This window comes from Canis lupus, chromosome 3 (genome assembly GCF_003254725.2).
Source record: "Canis lupus dingo isolate Sandy chromosome 3, ASM325472v2, whole genome shotgun sequence".
NCBI classification, from domain to species: Eukaryota; Metazoa; Chordata; class Mammalia; order Carnivora; family Canidae; genus Canis; species Canis lupus.
In genome coordinates, this window is record NC_064245.1 from 53233724 (window position 1) to 53258414 (window position 24691).

Consider the following 24691-nt stretch of genomic DNA (forward strand, 5'->3'; position numbering starts at 1 on the left):
CAGTCATATAAATTTTAAAGTGTGTAGAAATTGATGGAAGTACCACCACCATCAGGATACATGAGAGTTCCACCTGTCGTGCTACCCTTCATACTGACACCCTCATGAGGGGTGGGCTGGGTGGGCTACAGGCTGCCTTCCTCCTGGCCCTTTCGGTCCTACTCTTCCCAGGATGACCGAAGGCTCCTAGAAGTCCAGTCCTTCCTCATACCAGCATTTCTAGTATCACGCAAAGGGTCCGAACATCTAAACCTTTATTATATATTAGTAGAACACAAACAGCGATGACAATGACAGAAGGAGAGAGGCACCAGCATGGAGGGCCTTCCCCTGCCTGGAGCAGGACCACACAGTGCCAGCTCTGGGCTAGGCCAGCTTGGCCGGCCCTGGCAACACAGGCATGACCTCGGCCACAGCTCAGCAGTGGGAAGGCTCTCTGACAGGGTGCTTGCTGGGACACACGCCACGGCTCCTGTCACAGGACAATCTTAAAGGAGCTGAACAAGAGAAGGGTGAGTCAGGGTTTCTGCTGGAAGAGAAGCGAGCGGGGCGGGGACTAACTCCCAGCCTGCCCACATCTTCCCTAAGACCCTTTGGAATGGGCTGTGCCGTATCTGTCCCTCCCGCACTACCATCATCATACCTGGCGAAGTCCGGCGAACGGGAGATGACGTGTTGGAACTCTGAGAGGTTGATGGTGCCATCCCGGTCAATGTCGGACTCTTCCAGGATCTGGGAAAGAGAGAGTTTCAGACCAATCCCAGCCCTTCCTGCCCGCCCCCTGGCCTGGCCTGGCCTCGCTACTCACGTTGTCAATGAGCTGCTTCATCTCTGAGGCACTAAGTCGTGTGTCCTCGCCCTGTCCTGTGAGGCAGTTCACGAGCTGACTCAGGTCTTCTCGGTTCAAGGTTCCATCATCATCAAAGTCTAGAGATGGACATGGGAAGCCAGAATGAATGTGGTCAGGGTGAGCTCCAAGGCTCCACAGAAGGCCCCCCGGCCCCCCAGCAGTATGCCACCGCCCAGACCACGTAGGGACCAGGCCGTGTCCTGCCAGGCTGCTCCTGGCTCTCACCGAAGATGCGGAAGGCATAGTGGGACTTGATGTCTGGAGTTGCTGTGTCACTGAACACACTGAGGAGGTCCAGGAAGTCCTCGAAACTCAGGCTGTCCCTGGCGGGGGATGTGGAGAAGACCCTGCAGATTCGCTCCTTGAAGGGGTTGGCCTAGGCAAGAGAGCCTGGTGTGAATGCCACAGATGCAGCCCAGGTCACACACTCCTCAAATCCTACCAGGAACCTGGGGGAGCAGGTCACAGTACCCGCTCCATGAGCTCAGGCTCACGGGAGACGAGGATCAATGTTTTAGGGCCAGCATGGAGGGCAGGAGGACCAAATGACTTGGGGAAGGGACAGGGATGGTTTCCTGTGAGTCAGTTTAACCCAAAGGCAGGCCCAGGAGCAGAGAAGGAAGACAAGCATCCTAAGCAAAGAGAACAGGATGGGCTGGTTACTTTAAAACACATTTACTGGAACACTTACTGTGTTATAGGTACTAGGCCAGGCCCTTTGCATAAACATTTTCCTAGTAGTAGCGCCCTGGGTGGCTCAGTCAGTTCAGTATTGGACTCTTGATTTCAGCTCAGGTCATGGGCTCAGGTTGTAATCTCAGGGTCATGAGATCGAGCCCCTCATTGGACTCCGTGCTCAGTGCGGGATCTGCTTGTCCCTCTCCCTCTCCCTGCTCCCCTACCCCAACCCCTCCCTTCCTTCCTCTCTCTCTCTCTCTCTCTCTCTCTCAAATAAATAAATAAATACAAATCTTTAAAAGAATTTTTTCACAGCAACCCTATGGAGAGGCAATCGGCCTCTGGAATAAGGTTTCTCAAACTTTAATAAGGTAGCTCAACTCCTCTTAAAGACAAAACTTCGGGGGAGCCCCGGTGGCTCAGCCGTTTAGCGCCGCCTTCAGCCCGGGGCGTGATCCTGGAGACCTGGGATCGAGTCCCATGTCGGGCTCCCTGCATGGAGCCTGCTTCTCCTTCTGCCTGTATCTCTGCCTCTCCTTGTGTGTGTCTCATGAATAAATAAATAAAATATTTTTTAAAAATAATAAATAAAAAAAATAAAGACAAAACTTCTTTGACTCCCCAAGAACATATCCAAGAATCCCAGCTTGAAAAACACTATTCCAGTTAATTTGACCGGGTGAGTCTGGGAAAGCCCTAGTCCTCAGGAAATTAGAGCTAAGTGGAGAGAAGACCAGAATGGGGACCAGTGACCACATGATCTCAAGGCGTGTAGCGGAGGGAGGGTGGCGAACTGTTACCTTGAGCTCTGGAAGGCTGAGAATCTGCTCCAAGGACACTCGGATCTGCAGTGACTCCTCCACACTCCGGTGCTCTTGGGGAAGCAGCTCACAAAACCGCCTGTGGGCTCTGGCAGAAGGAAGGGAACCTGTTGGCAAACCTTCCAGTGTGCATCACATCCCCTGCTCCTTGTCTTGTTATCCGTTATACACCAAGTGGGGAGCTAAGGCACATACATAGAACCTCTCCGTCATCAAGCATAAGCCAAAAGGAGACGATATATATAACCCCCATGTGTATTGTCACATATGACACAAAACTGCACTGAGAGTCCATTCGGGCAATGGGCATTTACTAAGGGCCTATTGTGTGCCAGGCACTGTACTGGGCATTGGTTCTAGAGCTCCCTGGGGGATGGAGAGGCTGCAGAAGGAGCCAGAAGTTGCCCCTGAAAAACAGGAAAAAGAGTAAAATCGAAATGTCTCCCATCTCACTGCAGGGATCTCCAGCTCCTCAAAGCCTCCCACCGTTTTTTTTTTTTTTTTTTTTTTTAGCAACTACCCTACAGGAGCTCTTCCTCAGCCCTCACCTCCTTCCCACTGGGATTATTTTTGCCAAGGGAAGCCCAGGAATCTCCTCGCTCAAGTGCCTTGACCGCAAAAAGCTGGCAGGCGGCTAGGAAGGGGGTTCCAGCCCGAGTTCAAATCCTCCTCCTTGGAATGTAGTCTCAGGCAAGTTACCAAACTTCTCTGAAACCTGCTTCCCTGCCGCGGGACCTCCCTCCTGAGGACTGAATTAGGTCGTGTAGGCGACCGCTTCGCGCGCTCGGTAAACGTTAACGGCTGCCGCGTCAGTTCGGGCCAAGTTGCCCGGAGCCAGGCTCCCGCGGGGCGCGGCGCACCGAGAGCCACAGCAGCCCCTGCCGGGCGCGGGCAGGAAGTTCGGTCACGCGGAAGCCAGCGAGGCGCAGGCCCGGGGGTGCCCAGCCGGCCGGGGGCGGCGAGGTGGAGGGCACGGCCCAGCTCTCGGGGCCCGGGGCCCGGCGCCGGCTCCGGCTCCGGCTCGGCTGCGGACCTCGGGCGCGCCCCTGCCCCTCCCTCTGGGGCCCTCCGTTTGCCCGCCTGGACAGAGCCCCCCGCAGCCGCCTCCAGAGGACCCGGCTGCGGAGGCTGGACGCTGCACTTACAGGAGGATCTCCTGCTTGGTCAGGAACGTCAACTCCTGGAAGGCAAAACGGGAGGGGTTCAGCGGGCCTCCCGGGGGCCGCACCCGCCCTGCTGCCCGCCCCGGGACCCCGCTCGCCAGCGCCGGGCCGCGCGCAAACTCCCCGGGGACCGGCGTCCCGCGCACCTGGTACTCGGCCAACAGCTCCTTGGACAGGCGGCTGCCCGAGCCCCCCATCGTCGCGCCGCGCGCACGGCTCCGCCAACTTGCCTCGGGGCGCCGGCAACTTTTTCCACTTCCGCCCTCGGGCCGCGTCACCGCCCTGTCCCCGCGGCAACCGGTCCTGGGGCCGCTGCCCCCGGGCCCGCCCCCTCCTTAAAGTGCCCGGGCGCTGCCGGTCCGGTTCCGCCGACCCGCTCCCGGCTCCCCGCTCCGGGCTCTCCGCGGCCAGCTGGAGGCGGGGCCCGGAGCGGGGCCGGACGCTCCGGGGCGGAGCCCAGGCCGCGCGGCCCCGCCTCCGAGCAGGGCGGGGCGAGCCTCGCCGCGGGCGGGCGGGGGTGCGGGCGGGGGTGCGGGCGGGCTGCGCATGCGTGCGCGTCCCCGCCGCCTAGCCATGGCCCGGCTCGGAGCTTGCGGCCGGGGTCGCGCAGCGTGCTTCTCCGCTGCTGTAGGTGGCGGCGGCTCCCTGGGGCGCGGTCCGAGCCCCAGGCAAGTACCCGGAGCCTGGAAATCCGGGAAAGCGCGAGACTTGTTACGTGGCCGAAGGCGGCCTGCCGCGCACTCGCGCGCAGCGAGGGCTTTTTCTTCCAGACGCTTCCATTGCACCGTCGCCGCACGTGTTGCAGCCTGCATGCCACCTGCAGGAGCCCCCAGGCCCGCTGAGGCTGTACGCTGAGGGTCTGCAGACCGCAGGAGCCGTGCATAGTGATCTTCGATGCTCACCCTACAAGGTAGGTTCCCGTCTTACAAATGTGGACAGCAGGTCCGAGTGGGGAGAGGATTCGGTGACTTGTCTAGGCTCGGGCATGTGGAGAGCCGTCACCCCCGTCCAAGGCTCTTCTCGCCGCTCCGCGTGTCTGTAGGCCTCCCTTGAGCCGACCCCGCGTCCAGAGGCGGCGGGGACTGAGGTTGAGCTGTTTGAGCTTGTCCCCTGTCAATCCTAGGACGGTGCTTGGCACGGAGTAGGCTCTCAACAAATTTCATGCGTGCATGAAGAACCCTACACACTGTTCTAGAAGGCGAGGATTCCAAGCTGAGAGAGGAGGTGGAGGTGAGATTATTTTGTTTTCACCTTTATTGATGTATAATTGACAAAACAGTAGGGGTTAGTTCTTGATTCTCCTGATTCATTCTACTTGCTGATCTTTGTAAAGTCTAGATCTGATCATGATGATTTCAGTTTAAAACTAATAAATGGTTAAAAACCTAAATACCGGCCCTCAAAAATCTGACTTCAGTCTCTCTCTGCCCTCTTCTCTTGGCTTTCCGGGGTCCGGTCACAATGGGCTCTCCGTTGCTCTTACTTGTTAGCCTCAGGGAAGCCCTTCCTAGTTCCCTAGACTAGATTAGGAATCTTAGGCTTCCAGAGTATCCAGGGCTTCCTTGTCTTTGACAACAGCACTGTAGCATGTTTGAACTTATGTTTGCTTAGGTGTTGATTAATGTCTGTAGCTCTTCCCCTCACTAGACTGTAAGCTCCATGAAGAGTTGCAAGAATCGTGATCTACAGTATCTGATGGGTGGCAATTGAGTAAATGTTTGATGAATGACTAGCTAACCCCAGCAATCAATAAGCTGTTCATCTGAGAGTGACTTTAGTAAGACTCACTCTTTCAACATGTGAGTCCCACCACTGTGGAAATATTCCATTCCAAGAAGTGGAGGCTGCAAAACAGTGGGAACACCACAACCAAAGTGAGTGTGGTCCCATCCCAACCCAATCATCTTGACACTAGGGCTCTTTCTGTATAAGAAGAGTTCGGTTAGGGGTGCCTGAGTTGGCTCTGGTCATAATCCCGGGGTTCTTGGATCCTGGGATGGAGTCCCAGGGAGTGTGCTTCTCTCTCTCTCCCTTCTCATGTTCTCTCTCTCTCTCTTACTCTCTCTCTCAAATAAATAAATAAGATCATAAAAAAATTTTTTTTTGGTTAGTAAAAGGATAGGCAAAGAACAGGAAGTTGTCGTAGTGTCTCCTGTACTAGACCGAGGGGGAGGAGCACTGGCCAGCCAATGCCGGTCCTTGGACTTTGCGGTGAGATAGTGAAGATATGGAAATTGGAAGTTGCATTGGTGAGCAGTTGTGACAAAGATCTCTTAGCCACCTCACTTAGTGTTGAACCTTTCATTGAACAACTGTTCTGATTATAATTTTGGTTCCTGGTAGATTTTTTGTATAGAGGAGGGACCAATATTTTGTGCTATTTGGCATGTCTCTCACTCTAAGTTATTGAATAGGCATTCTAGTCTGCTTAGCATACTGTCCTGCCTGCACCTGACCAATTCTTGAGACAATGTAAAACTGAGTTGCTGATATAGTTTTAAAAACCTCTTCTAAAACAAAACAAAACAAAACTGCTTCTAGTGTTACTTATTCAATGGTTTTATTTCTTAGTTGGATCTCTTAAAGTTTTGTTGGTAACTATACCAACTCTTGGATTTGCATTCCTCTTTTTTTGGTGGTTTTCCAGGACATCTTTTCCCTGTTTATAATATTTCCTTCTTCCTGTTTTTCTTGGGACATTAGATAGGAGAGCCACACAAGGTTTCCCCGAGGCGAGTGACCTTTGATCAGAGACCTGAACGAGCTGACCCTTTGAAGAAAGTCTGGGACTAGGGTATTATTGTAGGCTGGAAGGTGGGACAGCATCAAGGCTCTGAGCTGGAAGGAGTTCAGGAAGTGAGGAGCAGAGGAGCCAAGGGGAAGAGGAGAATGGGAGGAGGTGAGAGAGGGAGGCACAGCCATGCCTTGAGAGCCCAGAGGCCACGGTGAGGAAATGAACTTCATTCTGGGGGCTCAAGGTCACATCCCTAGTGACTAGTAGCACAGGAATTCAAACACCTTGGCAGCCTGTAAGGCTTAATCTCTTACCTTTGTCCCACGATGATCCCAAATTCACAGGCATGTTGTCATGCCTGTGAGAGAACTCAGCCCCCAGCCCATACCTGAAGACAGACATGAAACCAGTGCTCCCTTTCCTCTGTTTTTTTTTTTTTTTCCTCTAAAGGTTTGATCTTGTCATGTGGTCACTGCTGACTGATCTCTCTAAAGTCTTCTTTATTCATAAGTCATGCTTTTTGCTGACCAGTTCACTTTTTTTTCTTTTTTAAAGATTTTATTGATTTGAGAGAGATAGTGAGAGGGATAGAGAGCACAAGTCGGGGTGAGGGACAGAGGGAGAAGCAGATTCCCTACTGAGCCAGGAGCCCAATGTGGGGCTCAATCCCAGGACCCTGCGATCACGACCTGAGCTGAAGGAAGTTGCTTAATTGATTGAGCCACCCAGGCGCCCCTACAAGTTCACTTTAATGTAAATCTGACTGTGCCCACTTTCTATTGAGTCTATTGATCAATAATGTCTTTACTCGTATTTTTAGCCTTCTGGTGTGTCATCAGGGGCGCCTGGGTGCCTCAGTCAGTGAACCGTCTACCTTCAGCTTAGGTCATGATCTCAGGGTCCCAGGATCAAGACCTGGTTGGGCTCCCTGCTTCTTCCTCTCCTTCTACCACTCCCTCTGCTTGTGCTTATTCTCTCTCTCTCTTTCTTTCTTCCTGTCAAATAAATAAATACAATTAAAAAAAAAATGTGATCCCAAATTTTTATCTAGTCCACTCTTACCCTTGACCTCCAGGTTAGATGGTCAGCTGCCTACACCACTTCTCAGATGCTCGGGCTGCATCTCCAGCTCAGCCATCAGAACTGAACTCTCAGTTCCCCCCTACTAATCAACCTATTCCCCATGCCCACCCCACCCCCAGCTCCTCCATCTCTGATTGCCTCTACAGTGTGCCTCGTTCTGAAGCTGAGGCCCCTCCCAGGGCTTCCCTGTGCCTCTGTCCCCTTAGCCAGCTTGTCAGCAGGCCCTGCTCCTCTGGCATTCCAGACAGGACCCAAGTCCCCTACTCCTTTCTCTCTATCACTGATCCCACCTGTGCCATCCAGTCGCCCTCTCCACTTGCCTGGCCATCAGAGTTGCCTTCCTTTTTGCTCCCCTATATCCATCTTCCGCACAGCAGTTTGAAAAAGGTTTATAAAGTATCACATGGTGCTTTTTAAAAATTTTTTTATTTATTCATGAGAGACGCAGAGAGAGAGCGTGAGAGAGAGGCAGTGACACAGGCAGGGGGAGAAGCAGGCTCCATGCAGGGAGCCTGACATGGGACTTGATCCCGCATCTCCAGGGAGCCCGACAGCCCTGGGCTGAAGGTGATGCCAAACCACTGAGCCACCCAGGCTGCCATCCATTTAGAATAAAACCTAAGTGCCTGACCTTGGTGCATAAGGGCCTGCAGCTAATCTGGCCCCTGACTTCCTCTCCAGCTGATTTTCCACCCTCTCCTTGTTGGCCATGCTCTGGTTAACCTCTGTTCTGTTTTTTATTTTTTGTTTTTTTGTTTTTAATTTTTTTAATTTATTTATGATAGTCACACAGAGAGAGAGAGAGAGAGAGGCAGAGACATAGGCAGAGGGAGAAGCAGACTCCATGCACCAGGAGCCCAATGTTCTGTTTTTGGAACAGGCCAAACACCTGCCTGAATCAGGACCTCGGACTTCTAGTCTTCCTTTCCTAAATACATTTTCCTTGGCTCTTCATTGCAGGCTTCCACTCATTCTGTGCATGTCTTTTCTCAGCTGTCACCTCAGAGAGCTCTACCCTGCCCTGTTGCTGAAGTACAATACCCTGATCCCACCTTTTATTAGTTATCCTCTATTGTATCACATTTATTTTCCACAGAAAGCCAATACCATTAGCATTCCTTGAGCAATTAACCTGTTCATTTTGCTCATTGTCTGACTCTACCCATTATATAAGTTCCATAACAATAGGAGCCTTTTCACCTCATTTGCTACTGTGCCCTCATTCATGCATAGCAGCTACTTTATCTACTTAACTTACTTTTGGTACAGATTTATTTATTTATGTTAGAGAGAACGGGTTGGGGCAGAGGGAGAGGAGGAGAGAGAATCCCAAGCAGACTCCATGCTGAGCACAGAACATGATGTGGGCCTCAATCCCACGACCCTAAGGTCATGACCCTTATGACTGAGCTGAAGAGTTGGATGCCCAACTAGCTGAGACACCCAGGTGCCCAGGAGTGACTGACCCTTGATCTCAGGGTTGTGAGTTCCAGCCCGACATTGGGCATAGAGATTACTTAATTTAAAAAAAGAGAGACAGAGAAAGGCTGAGTGTAAATGGTGATTTTTTTCCCCCAGGCATTGGAATAAGGGTTGTATTTTATCTTCATTTTTTTTCTCCCATTAAGTTTATTCAAGGGCTCCTGGTGGCTCAATGATTAAGCATCTGCCTTTGGTTCAGGTCATGATCACAGGGTCCTGGGATCGAGTCCTGCATCAGGCTCCTTTCAGGGAGCCTACTTCTCCTTCTGCCTATGTCTCTGCCTCTCTCTCTGTGTCTCTCATGAATAAATAAAATCTTAAAAAAAAAAGTTTGTTCAATATACATGACCTTTATGCTAGAAAAAGAAAGAAAAAGCATATATTTTTTATTTCAGCAAAAATGAATGCTAATCTGCATGTGATAGAACCATGAGTGATTTCCATATTTTCAAAATACTTTCCCAAAGGCATGTATTATTTTTGTAATCAGAACAAAAAGTAAAATTTATTTGAAAATCAAAATAAAATTTCTGGAAATGGGACAGCATTATGTATTTTTCACCTCTTATGACTGTTTCAGGTCAGTCCATGGCTGTTCCACAGGATTCAAATGAGACTCCCTATTTGCTCCCTCCGAACAGTAAGGACTGGGAAGAGCAAAGCATTCCTGATTTTGTCTATGGGCAGAAGGAACTCATTCTGGAAGGGATTCAGTGGCCAAGGACCGCACCCAGCCTCCTGGACAGGATAGCAAGGTCTCGCTTCGACTCTGTTCTCTGCTCCGCCTGGAGGCAGCGGATGGAACTGGGGCTGTTCCGCTACTGCCTGGGGAAGCTGCAGACCCAAACCCTCCCTGGGCCAGTGGGTTTTGTGGCCCAGCTGAACGTGGAGCGAGGTGTGCAGAGGAGGCGCCCTCAGAACATCCAGAGTGTGAAGCAGGCATTTGACCCTGAACAGTTTAACTTCAACAAGATCCGACCAGGAGAAGTCCTCTTCCGTTTGCTCCGGGAGCCTGATCTCCCAGGTGCTGTTCAGCAAGAGGACATCTACGTAATGATCAATGTCAGCCCCTTGGAATGGGGCCACGTGCTGCTGGTGCCCGCGCCCACCCGTGGGCTCCCCCAGCGCCTGCTACCAGCTGCACTGCAGGCCGGCATTGAGGCTGTGCTTCTGAGCTCACACCCAGGCTTCCGTGTCGGCTTCAACAGCCTAGGTGGCTTGGCCTCTGTGAACCACCTCCACCTGCACGGATATTACCTGGCTCACAGACTGCCTGTGGAGGGAGCACCGAGTGAGCCCCTGGACCCGGGGGGCCATTTACATCTGCTCCAGGCCCTCCCAGCTCCTGGCTTCCTCTTTTACACAAGCGGGCCAGGGCCTGACTTGGAAGCCTTGGTGGGCAGGGTATGTCGGGCCACTGATTATCTGACTGACCATGAGATTGCCCATAATTTATTTGTGACCCGGGGGGCCCCACCTGGAAAGACATCACCTTCCTCAGCTCTCACAGGTGTCCGAGTAATTCTCTGGGCCCGGAAGTCCAACTTTGGAGTAAAGGAAGGTGATGCATTCAACGTCGCCCTCTGTGAGCTGGCTGGGCACCTCCCCATCAAAACATCCCAGGATTTCGGCACTCTGACAGAGGCGGCTGCTCTGGCCCTTATTCAGGACTGTCTGCTGCCCCCAGCCCAGGCAGAGGAAATACAGGCAACTCTGGTGGACTTGATAGCCAAGGATGAGCAGTAATCCTTCTGGAAGTATTTATTTTCTATCCAGCCTAAGGCCCTTTCCGGAAAGTTGTCCACAGTGGTCATTTGGGCTTCCATGACTGCCTCTCACCGGTCTCAGCCTAAAGGGAGGGGTAAGGAACTGATAAGTGGTCTCTGTAAAGAGAAGAAACCCTAGAATAAATCAAATGAATGAGCCATCATGAATGTATCTGCTGCTTTTTTTTTTTTTTTTTTATGATTTTATTTATTTATTTGAGGCGGGGGAGTGGCAGAGGCAGAGAGAGAGGCAGGCTCCCGCTGATCAGGGAGTTTCATGGGGGACTCAATCTGAGGACCCTGGGACCATGACCTGAACCAAAGGCAGACACTTAACCGACTGAGCCACCTGAGTTCCCCAGTGTATCTGCTTTTTATCTTTCTTCTTGGACAAGCGTCAGGGATGTCAAACTGGATACTAAGAAAGGAGTATGGAGATATCTGAATGGCTCAGTTGCTTAGGCATCCAGGCTCTTGATTTCAGCTCAGGTCATGATCTCAGGGTCCTGGGATTGAGCCCTGGGCTCCCTGCTCAGTAGGGAGTCGGCTTCTCCTTCTCCCTCTGCCCGTGGCTCCTGCTGTGCGAGTGCACTCTCTCATAAATATTTAAAAAGGGGGCAGCCCATGTGGTTCAGCGGTTTAGCACCGCCTTCAGCCCAGGGCGTGATCCTGGAGACCTGATCTAGTCAGTGGGGCTCCCTGCAAGGAGCCTGCTTCTCCCTCTGCCTGTCTCTGCCTCTCTCTCTCTCTGTGTCTCTCATGAATTGAATTAAATAAACAAACAAACAAATAAATATTTAAAAAGGAAAGCATTACATATTCTTGCCTTGCAGACTTCCTTTTATATCATGTCCCTGGATCGAGTCCCACATCCGGCTCCCTGCATGGAGCCTGCTTCTCTCTCTGCCTATGTCTCTGCCTCTCTCTCTCTCTCTCTGACTATCATAAATTTAAAAAAAAAAAAAATCTTAAAAAAAAAGTTAAGAAAAGTTGAACATTTACATTTAAATATATATTTGACATTTTATTTCCTATAAACAGTTTCGGGTTGACGTCCTCTTTTTGGAACATTGCGGTAATTTTAGCTTATGCTGCTTTTCTGTGAGCCTTTGCATCTACAAGCTCCAATAGCATCACTTTGTTTTGCTTGCTCAGACTGAGGGAAGTGCAGATGACCATTACAGCTAAGTGGACTTTGTGTCTCAGGCCATGAGGCCAAATACCAAAGTTTATCCCCAGGACTGCTGTTCAGAAGAAAGCCTTCTGTGGCCAAACTGTTTCCATAAGAAAGGGGAGGGGGAGGGTTCAAATACGTTTTCTCTATGCTGCTACTTCCCAGCTGTTTATTTAGTTCGTGAATTGTCAGGAAGGATTTGGGCTTTTTCTAGCATAAGCGTGGACTATTTAGGGGACCCTCTGTACTCAGCTTCTGGCACTGTAGGAAGACAGGAAGGCACGATCCAGCCCAGCGCCTCCACTTCCGCTAACTTTTCGGGGGAGGGCCTATGTAACCAAGGAGTTTGGGATTTGATCTAACGGGAAACCTTGAAGAGTTTTAAATTGGGGAGTATCAAATTTGCATTTTAGAAAGAATATTTAAGCTGTAATGTGGATAGAGGAGGGGAGAACAATCAGGGAGTCCAATGAAGAGACTGCTGCATGGTGGCAATTCTGGCAAGAACTGGTGATGGGGGGGATGGGAGCTCCCAGGTGTCTCGGTGGTTGAGGGTCGGCCTTCCGCTCAGGTCGTGATCCCGGGGTCCTGGGATGGAGGCCTGCATCGGGTTCCCCGCAGGGAGCCTGCTTCTCCCTCTGCCTGTGTCTCTGCCTCTCTGTCTCTCATGAATAAAAAAATACAATCTTTTTTTAAAAAGCAAGAAATGCATGAATCAGGAAATGTCCAGGTCTTTTTAAAGGAGGGAGATTCCTAAGTGTCCTTTAGATGTAGGCACGTGGGATAATCTTAAAATGACACGGTGAACAGAATGCGGCGAGTGTGGCACAGAAGTCGGAGGGCGACGGTGAAGAAGCGCGAAGACGCGGCCGTCCTGTTACTCTCGGGGCAGCACAGAGCAATCCTCTCCGCCGTCCCTCCCGAGGGCGGACGCGACAAACCCAAGGGAGGGCAAGCAGGCGTTTGCCCCGGACACAGACTCAGCCAAATTCCAAGAGGCTGGTTCGAAACAGGCTTCAGGGAGACGAGCTGAGGTGGCGTAGAAGCAGAAGGACCACAAGTCCCAGCGGCCCCAGCGCGAGACCCGCCGCAGAGGCCCCGCCCCCAGAACGCTTCTCCAATGGGGGCCGCCCTCGTGTCCATGGCGACAGCGGTGGCGGCTGCTACAGGCTTGCTCTAGGAGGCGCCGCTGCCGCCACCGGGATCTCTGAGCTAGAAGCGAAACCCAGTGGGGGGGGAAGGGAGAGCGGGCTCCCCCTCGCGATCGGCGGGGACAGTCAGTCCTGTGGAACAAGAAGGCGGTCCCGGAGGCCCAGAGACGCCCGGGAAGGAGCAGGAGCCGGGCGAAAGGCGGACATGAGCGACCAGCCGAGTCCAGCCCCAGACCGCTAGGGGCGGACCCACCAGCCCCTCCCCTCTCCTCGGAATCTCGGGTGGGCAGTGTCCCCCCAGCAGAGCCCAAAGGGTCTTCCCCTCCGCCAGCTGAGCCCAGAGGGTCTTAACCATCAAGTGCCAGTGTGTACACATGGAGAAACTGTGTGTCTCGGATTCCCCGGACAGGGAAAGGGCCGGCTTAGGGGACCCTTGGTTTTTAGCTCTATATTAAAATCGAAGGTCCCCCCCAGAGCCCAGGCTTCTCCCTTCCCACTCAGGAATAAAAAAGCCATGGTCATGGCCCCTGCCAGCTCTGTTCAGTTTCTCCGTGCACCCCAGTGTGCTGTATGGAGGAGGGATCTTCGATGATCAAAGCTTGTTGAGGAATCCAACATCTCACAGGCATTCCCCCACTACGCCCCCATTACCTAGAAAGATTGTTGTTGTTGTTGTTTTTAAGATGTTATTTATTTATTCATGAGAGACAGAGAGAGGCAGAGATATAGCAGAAGGAGAAGCAGCTCCCACCTAGGTGCCCCAGTAGTGTTCTGTTCTGAAGGGGCAGCATCCTTCCCTTCTAGCACCATGAAGCAGGTCCTTTGCCCGGACACCTGCAGCCTTCCTGACCCTGGAGGAAGGAAGTTCTGAGACATATTTCACTCTCACCCCTCTCCCCTCAGAATCCAAGAGGATGGAGCCAAATACCTGTAAGACCAGCGAATCAGAGTACGCTGAAGAAGAGGAATCTGAGGAGGAGTGTGTTAAAGGGGAAGCTACCATCCCTTCTAACTCTTCTCAGCAGGAACTCTCAAAGGCTGACTATAAGGAATTTGGGGATGGAGTTCCCTTATCTATTGTGGCCAAGAAAATTCCAAAGAAAATCATAGCCCCAGATGACTTAGAAGTTGGGAGGAGAAAGAGAAGGCAGAAACGCAGGTAACAGGTCCCTGGGCCCACTCACCTGCCTAGCTTCAGAAGAGAGTCACTCCTTGGCTTCCCTTCAGTAGCTGGGGGTCTTCCCTGTATTCTACAAAAGAGGGTAGAGAATACAGGAACATCATTAACCTTTTAGTACTACAAAAACACAAAATTCAGAACCATTTGAAATGGCTTGGTTTGCGTTTTCAGCACATTTATATCATTCTGGTTTGTGTGTGTGTGGCTTTCAGAGAAAATGAATTGCACTGTAGATGTGTTGGGTGTCTGTTTATCTGGGTGCCTTGCAGCCCAAGTTGTGTCGTTTATCCCACTACCTGATATCAACTATTTCTCCATTCCAGACCCCTGGCCATCAACCTGACCAACTGCAAATATGAGAGCGGTAAGCATCCACCTCACTCACACACCACTGCGCATAAAGGGCACCTGCAGCTTTTGCTCTGGGGACAGTCCCCTAGTCAGGTTCTCTGTCCCTGCATCTAGTTAGGGCCTATAACCTGTATGTGCCTACTAGTAACTGAGACATCATTGTTCCAGTCTTAGGGGGAGGATGGGAATCCACCCCCCAACCTTAACTAATAAGAGAAAAAATGACTGAAGGTCATCATTGCCCCACCCTTCCCAGATTTTACCAGAATTGAGATGAGAACAGGTCAATACAGTTTTTTTTCAAGGAAGTTTTTGAGGGGGCTTCAGGAATTCAAAGAAAAAAAAATATCACCAGCTAGGTCAGCTAGCTTTCTGTCTCCTCCTATGCCCACTGCCATAGGTGCCAGGGGCCACCTAGTTGTGAGATGCCTGTGTGACCCCCTACAGAGGGTCAGCTTTGCAGGTCAGAAACCCAGTTTTGAAAGAGACTGGACTGACAGGAGCAGAGAGCCAGGCTCTAGTTTTCTCTGTCACAGATTTTGGAAGGGCCCTGACAGCCTTGAACTTGGAATTGTCACATGGTAATTAAATTGCAGAACTGAGGTAAGAACCCCTTCCATCCTCAGCCCACTCTGGTCAGGTCTGTTCCTTTCCTGACCCAGATACAATCCCAAGGCTTGCTACCAGTGCCCAGGCTGGCACCACTGACCTGCCTCTCTCTGCAGTGCGCCGGGCAGCCCAAATGTGTGGCTTGAAGGAGGTGGGGGAGGACGAGGAGTGGACTGTGTACTGGACAGACTGCTCTGTCTCCCTGGAAAGAGTCATGGACATGAAGAGGTTTCAGGTACAAGTTCTTGATCCAAGGGCCTAAAGGGGCTGTGGCCGCTGAATGAGTACACCTGCCCTTCTGGTCAGGCACCTGGGACCGCTACCCTCTATGGCTGTGCCCCTGGGCAGAGCAGGAAAGGCCATGGCCAGGGCTTCTGCTCCATTGGGAAAATTCTCCTCTGGGGTGTCTGGAATTTCTATTTTAGGAAGGAGGTATCTACTGGGCACTGTTTGCCTGGAGGCATTTGTGCCCAGCTGGCCCCCTTTGGGGTAGGTGAGCCCACCTAAGAGGAGGTGAGCTACAGGTGCCCAAGAAGCCCCACAGAAGGGATCTGCCTGGCGCAGTTGTAAGAAAAAGCACAACAATAATTAACAGTATTGATGGAGGGTGTACTGTATGTCAGACACTGTGTTAAGTGCTTTTACATCCTTCCCTCAATTAAATCCTTGAAAACAACCCTGAGTGGCAGATACCCTTGTGTTAAGAGGACACCAAGGTTTAGAAGTATCAAGTTCACGCAGCTAGTGAATGGTAAAGCTGGTGAGACAGTCCAGAACCAACTTGAGATGCTGCATCCCAGCACCGGGGTTCCAGCAGGCCACCATGGCAACATCATATGCTGGGGGTGCCATGGCAGTGCATTTCCTGGGATTGGTTCTCAATTTCCTTTTCTCTTTTGGAAAATGGTTTCTCATTTGCTTGTGCTCCCATGCACCAATTATTCTTATAAGACTAGTCCCTGGTGATGTGGGGGAGGTGATAAGGTGGCTAGAAAGCCCAAGTCCTGGTGAGTCCTTCTGGCTGCCCTTCATTCCCTAAACTCAGTGTGGATGTTTGAGAAGGTTCTCACTAGTCCTAGGGAAACTTCTTTTTCTCCCTTAGGGTTTTAGGTACAATGTTTATCCAACTGTGACTTGATGGGTTTTTTTTTTTTTTTAGAGGGAGAGTTTTTGGGTGTGCCTACTTGGATGGGGGAGGAGCAGAGGGTGAGGGGAAGAGAGAGAATCTCTAGCAGGATCCATGCTCAACTTAGAGCCCAATGAGGGGCTCAATCTCACCACCCTGAGATCATGACCTGAGCCAAAATCAAGAGTCAGATGCCAACCCACTGAGCCACCCAGGCACCCCCTCTGCGGGGACTTCTACCTTGAACTTCCCAGTCCTCCTGATATGCCCAAGGCTCCAGGGATGGCTGCTAACTCTGCTGGTGGAGGTAGATAACCAACTGACTTTGTTTCAGAAAATCAACCACTTCCCTGGCATGACAGAAATCTGCCGCAAAGATCTACTGGCTCGCAACCTCAACCGCATGCAGAAACTCTATCCTACTGAATACAACATCTTCCCCCGCACCTGGTGCCTCCCTGCAGAGTGAGTGAGGCCCCCTCCCAGGGCTGATATCCTGGGGGAGGAACGGTTTCACCGTGTGAGTTCCCTCCAGACTCTGGCCTTGTGACTTAGAAAGTGTCAAGGGATGAGAGTTTCACCTGGTCAAAGAAAAGCAGGTTTGAGACTGACGCTCTGGGAAGAGCATGAACAGCAGAACTCCACAGGGCCTGGCCCGGCTGTGATGCACAGAACCCTTCTGACCAGCCTCCTTCTGCACATAGCTATGGGGACTTCCAGTCCTATGGTCGTCAGCGAAAAACCCGCACTTATATCTGCAAGCCAGACAGTGGCTGCCAGGGACGGGGCATCTTCATTACCCGAAATCCCCGGGAGATCAAGCCAGGAGAGCATATGATCTGCCAGCAATACATCTCCAAGGTGAAGGGTGCTTTGGGACCACCAGGGCCTTCCCTGCAGCACTGGGGCACCTCATCTCTCCCAGTGCCAGAGAGGAAGCCAGTTTCCGGCTCTTAGCCTTCCTGCCATTTGCCCGTATCTTGGAGGCAGTACAGAGCCTTGGTTCAGAGCAGCCTGCCTGCCTCCCTAGATATGTGATCTCAGGCAATTTCTTATTCTTTCTTAGTTTCTTCATTTGTTGAATGGGAATAATAACAGTAACCACTTTATGCCTCATATAGTTATTATGAAAATTAAATGAGTTGTTACGTATTTGAAACACAACAATGTAGTGGTATAGAATGAGCGCTTTGAAAGTATTCTTCCCTGGTGGGTTTGCATGCTTTCAGCCCTTCCTCATTGACGGCTTCAAGTTTGATATGCGAATCTATGTCCTGATCACATCCTGTGACCCTCTCCGGATTTTCATGTATGAGGAGGGCCTGGCCCGCTTTGCCACTATGCCCTACGTGGAGCCCAGCCACAACAACCTGGTGAGGGGCCAGCCGGCAGTCCTGGGGGGCAGGGTGGTACCCTCTTCTCATGAGTGCTGAAGTTCTATAGAGAAAACAGGTAGAGAGCGTTGTCATTGTCACCCAGAAAGAAGGAAGGAACCTGTGAGCCCCCCAGCTCCTGGTGGGGAAGAGAGCATTTGGTGGGTGCTCTCTTAAGGCACCCACCTAGAGGAGCCTGGCATACCCTCTTCCCCTGGAATTTTTAGATGAAGAAGGACAGGAGATGAGCTGTCCTGGGGAGGAATGGGTAATAAAAAGGGAATGATGGGCTGGAGAGGGTGCTGCAGGGAAGCCGTCTGAGCCACAGGGCCACTCTCTTCCCAGGATGACGTCTGTATGCACCTGACCAACTATGCTATCAACAAACACAATGAGAATTTTGTCCAAGATGATGCTGTAGGCAGTAAGAGGTACTCCCGACTCTGATTGCACTTTAAGCACTACAGTCTGAGCACCCCATGACATTGAGCTGGCTTTTAGGAGGCCAGTGCTCAGGAAAACAACCTTTACAGACCACTGTCCTGTGCATGATCTCTAAGTGCAGCCCCACCCCCACCCCGATAACTAAGCCCCACTCCACGCTCCCACGTAGATACAGAATTAGGGTAATTAGGGTTAGTGGTAGGGAGCCTCCTGCCTGCGGCCCAGACCCACTGGTGTAGAAATGGGTCCTTCTGAGCACTGGGCCTCACAGGAAACTGTCTACACTCAACGCCTGGCTGCGAGAACACAGCTACAACCCCGAAGAGCTGTGGGGCGACATTGAGGACATCATCATCAAAACCATCATCTCAGCTCATTCTGTTCTTCGCCACAACTACCGAACCTGTTTTCCCCAATATCTGAGTGGAGGTACATGTGCCTGTTTTGAGATCCTTGGTTTTGACATCTTGCTGGACCACAAGCTGAAGCCCTGGCTGCTGGAGGTGAGGAATATCTCCTGGGCTTTGCAAAACCAAGGTCTAGAGGCCTCCCTGAACAGGATGCCTGGGATAGGAGTGCACTCAGGTGGTGGACCCAGTGGCAGCCCTGGGGTGGGTAGGAACTGGCAGAAGGTATTAAGATCTCTACACTTTTGACCTGCTGAGTCAAACCTCAGTGGTCTCTGGCCTCCACCACAGGAATCCAGGATTTGGATCCCAAGTGTTCCTCATGTAATCTTTATCTTTAGGGACACTGTATCTATAGAATCAGGCTGTCTGGTTTGCTCTCACCAGCCTGTGTAAGGGAGGAATCTTAGTGGCAGAGCCCTGTGGCCTTGGATGTCAGAACATCCAGCCTCCTTGGCTGAGGCCTCTGTGGGGGATGTCTTGACTAGACCCTCCAGCCAGGCCTGCAAGACACCACACCTGCTTGGGTGGTCTAGGAACAGGGTGGATAATGACTTCCTCCTGGCAGGTAAACCACTCTCCAAGTTTCACCACTGACTCCCGCCTCGATCGAGAAGTGAAGGATGCGCTTCTCTGTGATGCCATGACCCTTGTCAACCTCCAGGGCTGTGACAAAAGGAAGGTGATGGAGGAGGACAAGCGGCGAGTCAAGGAGCGGCTTTTCCAGTGCCACCAACAGCCACGAGACACCAGGTGCTCCAGGTGTTTGACCTATCTCATTTATTATCACTTGCCTGAGCGTAAAAGTGCTTCTTTGGGTGGCAAAGGTGGTCTGGGGCTAATTAGCTATGAAGAACTTTTTTTTGGCATAGATAATATATTACATATCACTGACAAGATGTTCAAAATTCAAAAGATGTTGTGAGTAATATCTCTTACCCTTCTCCAGCTACTGTATCCTCCCTGGAGGAACCAATCTATAGGGTCACGTGTATACTTTCACTAACATTTAACGAATTCATACCTATACCATATATATCTATGATATATCTATATATACAGATTGTTCTTCTCCCTTTATCTACCCAGACAATAGTGTAACTTTCACACTCTCTGTACCATGCTTAGCAGTGTAGTTTAGAGCTATTTTACACTAGCACATACGATGTATGTGATTGGATTAGCTGTTTGTTCTTGTTCTTGTTTTTTAACAAAGCTCCTCTAAGAATTTCGTAATAATGAAACAGAAAGTCATTCAATAATAAGGGATTGTTTAAACCAGTATTTTTCACCCACTATTGCTTTCATTATAAGATGAAAAGTTTGGGTTTCATTAGAAGATGAAAAGTTTGGGTTACAAACCTGGTGATTTGTTGCTGATAAACTATAAAAATGTTCATAATACATACAAATGAATTGGAGTGGATTTAGAATTATTCCTATAACAATACTGCTCTTCCCTACCTGCGTTGCAATATGCAAGGCCAGCTGTGTATTTGATTTGTCATGATATCTTGAGGGCCTTGGTGTAGGCACTCAAATGTGTGAATGGAGGTGAAGTATAACTGTAATACACTGGGTATTCCCACAGTGGGACTGCACACATGACTGTATGGATCATGTCTTTCAGTGAGGAAAAGGGCTAAAAACTACTGGACTTTATTAAACACAAATATACAAGGGTGCCTGGCTGGCTCAGCCAACGGAGCGTGCCACTCTTGATCTTGGGATTGTAAGTTCGAGCCTCATGCTGGGTGTAGAGATTACTTAAAAATAAAATCTATTAGGGACGCCTGGGTGGCTCAGAGGTTGAGCATCTGCCTTTGCCTCAGGGAGTGATCCTGAGGGTCCAGGATCAAGTCCCGCATCCGGCTCCTTACATGGAGCCTGTTTCTCCCTCTACCTTTGTCTCTGGCTCTCTGTTTCTCATGAATAAATAAATAAAATCTTTAAAAAATAATAAAATAAAATCTTTAAAAAAAAAAAAAAGCACAATCATAGAGTCACTTGAATACTAGGAAACCATTTAACATAGGGGGATCCCTGGGTGGCGCAGCGGTTTAGTGCCTGCCTTTGGCCCAGGGCGCAATCCTGGAGACCCGGGATCGAATCCCATGTCGGGCTCCCGGTGCATGGAGCCTGCTTCTCCCTCTGCCTGTGTCTCTGCCTCTCTCTCTCTCTCTCTGTGACTATCATAAATAAATAAAAATTTAAAAAAAAATGTTGTATGATCCCATTTTTGTCTGAAACAATAAAGGAAGAAAGAAAGAAGCAAGGTAGTTAGTAGCAAAGCTAGGATTCAGACTTGGGGGATGCCCATAACCAACATGCTAATTGCACAGTAAAATTATGGGAGTTTTTTTGTTTTGTTTTTTGTGTTTTTTTTTTTTTTTAGATTATGGGAGGTTTTATCTTTTCTTTTTTTTTTTTTTTAATTTTTATTTATTTATGATAGTCACAGAGAGAGAGAGAGAGAGAGAGAGGCAGAGACATAGGCAGAGGGAGAAGCAGGCTCCATGCACCAGGAGCCCGACGTGGGATTCGATCCTGGGTCTCCAGGATCGTGCCCTGGGCCAAAGGCAGGCGCCAAACCGCTGTGCCACCCAGGGATCCCAGGTTTTATCTTTTCTGCTCTTATTTCTTATTTATCTTTTCTGCTCTTATTTCTTATTATAGAAAATTATATTTTCTATAATTAATATATATTGCCCTATAATCAGAAACCTAAAAGATTGTGATAACTTGGAGTGCTAGCTTATGAGTGGACTCCTTTGCACTCAAGATGAAAACCAGATTTCTGGAAGTCAAACCTCTATTTCCATGGCTACACACAGGTGGGATTGGCCAGATGGTTTCGGCAACTTTCCCTACATGGGCAGTAGCCAGAAAGGCCACGAAGCTAGCAGGAGATACTCAAAGCTTTGGCCAGCTTTCCTTTCCTCACCGAACATTCTCACAGTTCTCCCGACTCACTCTGAGCTTGGTTTCCATAGGCGAGAACAGAGGGAGTCGTCCCATGTGGCGGTACTAGATCAGGAACGCTACGAGGATTCCCACCTCGGAGGATATCGGCGGATCTACCCTGGGCCTGACATGGAGAAGTATTCACCTTTCTTTAAGCACAATGGCTCCCTCTTCCAGGAGACTGCTGCTTCCAAGGCCAGGGAGGAGTGTGCCAGGTACTTTGCTTTGCATTCTCCTCTGTCCACGTGGGTGGGGCATACTCTGTAGCTGAACTGCTTCCCAGCAAGGTATAGAGAGGAAGGCAGACACTTGAGAAAAGAGGAATGGAGTCATAAACTTTATCAGACTCTTAGGGACTCTGTTTTCATTTAAGTAGGTTTCCTGTCTTCCCCTTCAATTCTTCTCCCATCCATCCCCCCAACAGATTTCCCACTCTCCCTCACCCTACTTCTCCCCAACACAATTTCTCCAGTGTCTGAAGTTGCTGTGTCTTGTCAGGCAGCAACTGGAAGAGATCCGCCTTAAGCAGGAACAGCAGGAGACCTCAGGCAGTAAGAAGCGGAAAGAAAGCAGGGACCAGAACCAGGGTGAATCAGCAGGGGAGAAGAGCCGATCCAGGGTCGGGCTCCGGGCATTCTCCACCCACCTGGCTTACAGGAACCGGACCCGGGAGAAAGAGGTGTCAGGGGTTTGGTAGCTCTTGCCTTGCTGCCGGAAACAGGTTGGGACTCCTAGAGAAGGGAATCTCTGCTGTCCTCTCCTCCTCTTGTATAAGAGAGAGGAGCTCCTAATTAATGCTCCTAATTAGTGTTCCACCTAACCTTGTGGAACAGGTGGCGAGAGAATGGATAACAGAGGGAACCTTCCACTAGGGTCAGGGAAGGGATGGTGGGAGTGGAGTAGGCGGGAGTCCCATAGGCATCCTTGCTGATGGTGTGGAAGATCGCCCCTGGAGATCTCGCATTCATCTCTCGTGTACCTTGTAGCTGCTGTCAGTACACCTGGATACCATGCATCCGCAAGAAATTGTGGAAGAGGAGGAGCTGGAGAGAATGAAGGCTTTGCTTCAAAGGAAGAATCTTATCCGAAGCCTCGGTATTGTAGAGCAGCTCACTCGCATGCTGCAGCCCAACCACCAGGGCCAGAGAAATCTTGAGGAGTATGGGGTGAGGGTCCCTGCGCGCACCCTCTCACAAAACAAGGGAACAAGGGCTGCATTGGTACGTGGTGGTGGCTGCAGCACAGGAGGCTAATGTGATGGTGTCTGGTGTGGAGCCTGGGAAAACAGTATGCTGGGCATTGGGAAAGGGTCTCTGTTCCTTTTGCATTTGTTCCCAAGCTCCCTTGTTTGTAGTAATGACATTCGGCCAAGTGCAGCTCCCCACCTTCTCATAAGAGTTGCTCTCTCTACCTGAGTCTTGCAGTAACCCCAAACTCATGACAAACAAGGTCACCAGTCATGGTGGCTTCCTTGTAATCTCTCCCTAGTGCTGCCAGTGCCATGGCTCTAACAGGAATTAAGTAAACAGACTTGGGCCAACAGAACAGCTGCTGCATTCACTATTCCCTGGGCTAGTAGCAAGTGTACTGGGTCCTCTGTTTTTACTAAGCCCCAAAGGAGTAGCTGGTTAAATAGTGGTTGTGGCCTAGAAGAGATGTTTCGGTTACTTGTTTTTTCCCACCATTCCGCCCAGCCTCACAAGAAATGTGGTAAGGGGCTGCTTTCTCCTCCAGGCTAGATTTCACCAGGATAGGCTGGGCAGTCAAGAACTGCAATCTGTGAGTCTGGTCCCATTGGTCCTCCTGAGAGGGGCCGCCAAAGTGCAGGGCCCTCCTCATTTTCTGTATCCAGTTCGGATCCAAGAATTCATCCCCAGGATCTTAGGGCCCCTACCAACCATAAATGCTGCATTTCCACATCATTCCTGGTGCCATCTACAGCCCAAGAACTTCAACTGGATAGGAGATCCAGCAGCCATCAGCCCCTGTTCATTGTCAATGAAGATATCTGGAAGGCGCTATTTTTCCAGGGCGAGAGTCAGGTTCACAAGCCGTAAGTATGCAAAACCAACTTTGGTCATTCTGACATGTAAATTCCCACTAGCAAACATGACAGCAGAAATGTTCCCAAAATATAACTCAGCACCTCCACTAGTGTGGGAATGGGAGAGGTAGTGGACCCTGGTAGAAACGGCAGGACAGTCCCAACAATCAATACATAACAGGGCAACAGACCAAGTAAACACACAATCACAAGGCAGAGTGGTAAAGATGCTGGAGGGAAGCATGGGATGCCATTCCTCTCTGTTGGCAGTTGGGCAACAGTTGGTAAAGAGGTGAGCCAATCTCCTGTGAATACCAACTCAGGGGGACCCGTGTTTCCACTGCAGAAGGCCAAGCCAGCAGAAGGCTCGAAGCCATAAACAGAGCTCTGGCAGGATCAGAGTCATCCTCTCTAACCCTAAAGCAGGGCTACCATCTGCAACCAGAAAGAGTGGCAAGTAGCTCATGGATTGACAGCACCTTACCCTCGGAGGTAGACTCTGAACACAGGGCACCCAAGGTCCAGGATGTCTCTGCCCTGCCTCTGCCCCCCTGATGCTGAATACCACTGCACTCCTTGACATCAGCCACCACAGGTAAACGCAAGATGGAAGCCCAGCGCTCAACCTCTCCTGGAGAACCTCCTCAGGTTTCCAAAGGGGCAGAGGGCCTTCAATTTTTGCTAAATGAAGAGACTGCCACCAAAGCTTTGGTTTGTAAAGCCCTGGCCACGAACCCCATTTGCACGAGGCAAAAACACAAAGAAATCAAGAATTCCTCAATACCCTAAGATTATTTTATGATCCGTAAAATAATTTTAAAAAGATGAAGAGGAGCCTGGGTCGGCCACGTGCTCATCCCCACCCTTCAAACCTTATCCTGGATTTATTGCTAGGTGATGGGTCTGAGCCCGGGGTGCAGCCCGGGACCGGAAGTTATCCTGGCGACAGGGCGCCCCTTTCCCAGAGGAGCCGAGTGCCCACGGCCCGGGGCTGTCGCCCTCAGAGGACCGACGAAGGGCACGCCCTTCTCGCCGCCGCGGCGGAGACCGGACGGCCTGGGCAGAGGGGCGGCTCTTGGCACATGAATCCGTCTTTTTATTAAAGTTTATGGCTTTTTGCAGGAGCGTCCTCTACCTCATTCTGGCCCTTGCGTCTCAGGTCGGTCCTCCACACTCACAGCCGGGAAGGGTGAATCGCGTACAGGTTCAAGCGCAGCTATCCGGCCCTATGCCGGAAGCGGACCAGACGCGCAGCCATCCCTGCTTCCGGCCCGCCTTTCCACTTCCGACC

General features: G+C 50.8%; 3 protein-coding genes across 19 annotated transcripts; 2 read left to right on the top strand and 1 right to left on the bottom strand.

The window, feature by feature from the left end:
- Nucleotides 1-237: 237 nt before the first annotated feature.
- On the bottom strand, nt 238-24647 carry CIB1 (calcium and integrin binding 1). Of its 2 annotated transcripts, none has more exons than XM_025437139.3 (7): nt 24536-24647; nt 14087-14152; nt 2329-2437; nt 1076-1226; nt 809-927; nt 644-732; nt 238-497 (listed from the first exon to the last, which is right to left on the bottom strand). In XM_025437139.3, the coding sequence occupies exons 1-7, from the start codon at nt 24538-24540 to the stop codon at nt 476-478; spliced, it is 561 nt and encodes a 186-aa protein (XP_025292924.1). In that variant the 5' UTR covers nt 24541-24647; the 3' UTR covers nt 238-475. The 2 variants fall into 2 exon arrangements, with proteins under 2 accessions (XP_025292924.1, XP_025292923.1); XM_025437138.3 differs by lacking the exons at nt 14087-14152; nt 24536-24647 and adding exons at nt 3495-3529; nt 3659-3965.
- Nucleotides 4050-10741, top strand: GDPGP1 (GDP-D-glucose phosphorylase 1). 4 transcript variants are annotated; one of them, XM_025437135.3, is made up of 4 exons: nt 4405-4422; nt 4636-4742; nt 5160-5386; nt 9392-10741. In XM_025437135.3, the coding sequence occupies exon 4, from the start codon at nt 9400-9402 to the stop codon at nt 10555-10557; it is 1158 nt and encodes a 385-aa protein (XP_025292920.1). In that variant the 5' UTR covers nt 4405-4422; nt 4636-4742; nt 5160-5386; nt 9392-9399; the 3' UTR covers nt 10558-10741. The 4 variants fall into 4 exon arrangements, with proteins under 4 accessions (XP_025292918.1, XP_025292919.1, XP_025292920.1 ...); XM_025437133.3 differs by lacking the exon at nt 5160-5386 and having other exon boundaries at nt 4050-4422; XM_035714686.2 differs by lacking the exon at nt 4405-4422 and having other exon boundaries at nt 5144-5386.
- On the top strand, nt 10869-24521 carry TTLL13 (tubulin tyrosine ligase like 13). Of its 13 annotated transcripts, XM_049108456.1 has the most exons (16): nt 10869-13184; nt 13806-14061; nt 14406-14446; nt 15159-15277; nt 16503-16633; nt 16873-17029; nt 17398-17541; nt 17887-17972; nt 18257-18488; nt 18961-19154; nt 21386-21571; nt 21855-22035; nt 22343-22522; nt 23091-23409; nt 23747-23995; nt 24295-24521. In XM_049108456.1, the coding sequence occupies exons 2-15, from the start codon at nt 13817-13819 to the stop codon at nt 23953-23955; spliced, it is 2424 nt and encodes an 807-aa protein (XP_048964413.1). In that variant the 5' UTR covers nt 10869-13184; nt 13806-13816; the 3' UTR covers nt 23956-23995; nt 24295-24521. The 13 variants fall into 13 exon arrangements, with proteins under 13 accessions (XP_048964413.1, XP_048964417.1, XP_048964412.1 ...); XM_049108460.1 differs by having other exon boundaries at nt 22343-22576; nt 23298-23409; nt 23747-24521; XM_049108455.1 differs by having other exon boundaries at nt 23747-24521.
- Nucleotides 24648-24691: the final 44 nt, after the last annotated feature.

Bases quoted from the DNA above. Each gene is read 5' to 3' on its own strand.
- CIB1 (XM_025437138.3), bottom strand. From the start codon at position 3,709: ATGGGGGGCTCGGGCAGCCGCCTGTCCAAGGAGCTGTTGGCCGAGTAC. The intron at 3,530-3,658 runs GTGCGCGGGACG...TTTGCCTTCCAG, and splicing joins AGCTGTTGGCCGAGTACCAG to GAGTTGACGTTCCTGACCAA. The intron at 2,438-3,494 runs GTAAGTGCAGCG...TCCTTCTGCCAG, and splicing joins ACCAAGCAGGAGATCCTCCT to AGCCCACAGGCGGTTTTGTG.
- GDPGP1 (XM_025437133.3), top strand. From the start codon at position 4,682: ATGAAGAACCCTACACACTGTTCTAGAAGGCGAGGATTCCAAGCTGAG. The intron at 4,743-9,391 runs GTGAGATTATTT...TGACTGTTTCAG, and splicing joins AGCTGAGAGAGGAGGTGGAG to GTCAGTCCATGGCTGTTCCA.
- TTLL13 (XM_049108455.1), top strand. From the start codon at position 13,817: ATGGAGCCAAATACCTGTAAGACCAGCGAATCAGAGTACGCTGAAGAA. The intron at 14,062-14,405 runs GTAACAGGTCCC...TCTCCATTCCAG, and splicing joins AAGAGAAGGCAGAAACGCAG to ACCCCTGGCCATCAACCTGA. The intron at 22,523-23,090 runs GTGAGGGTCCCT...TTTCTCCTCCAG, and splicing joins GAAATCTTGAGGAGTATGGG to GCTAGATTTCACCAGGATAG.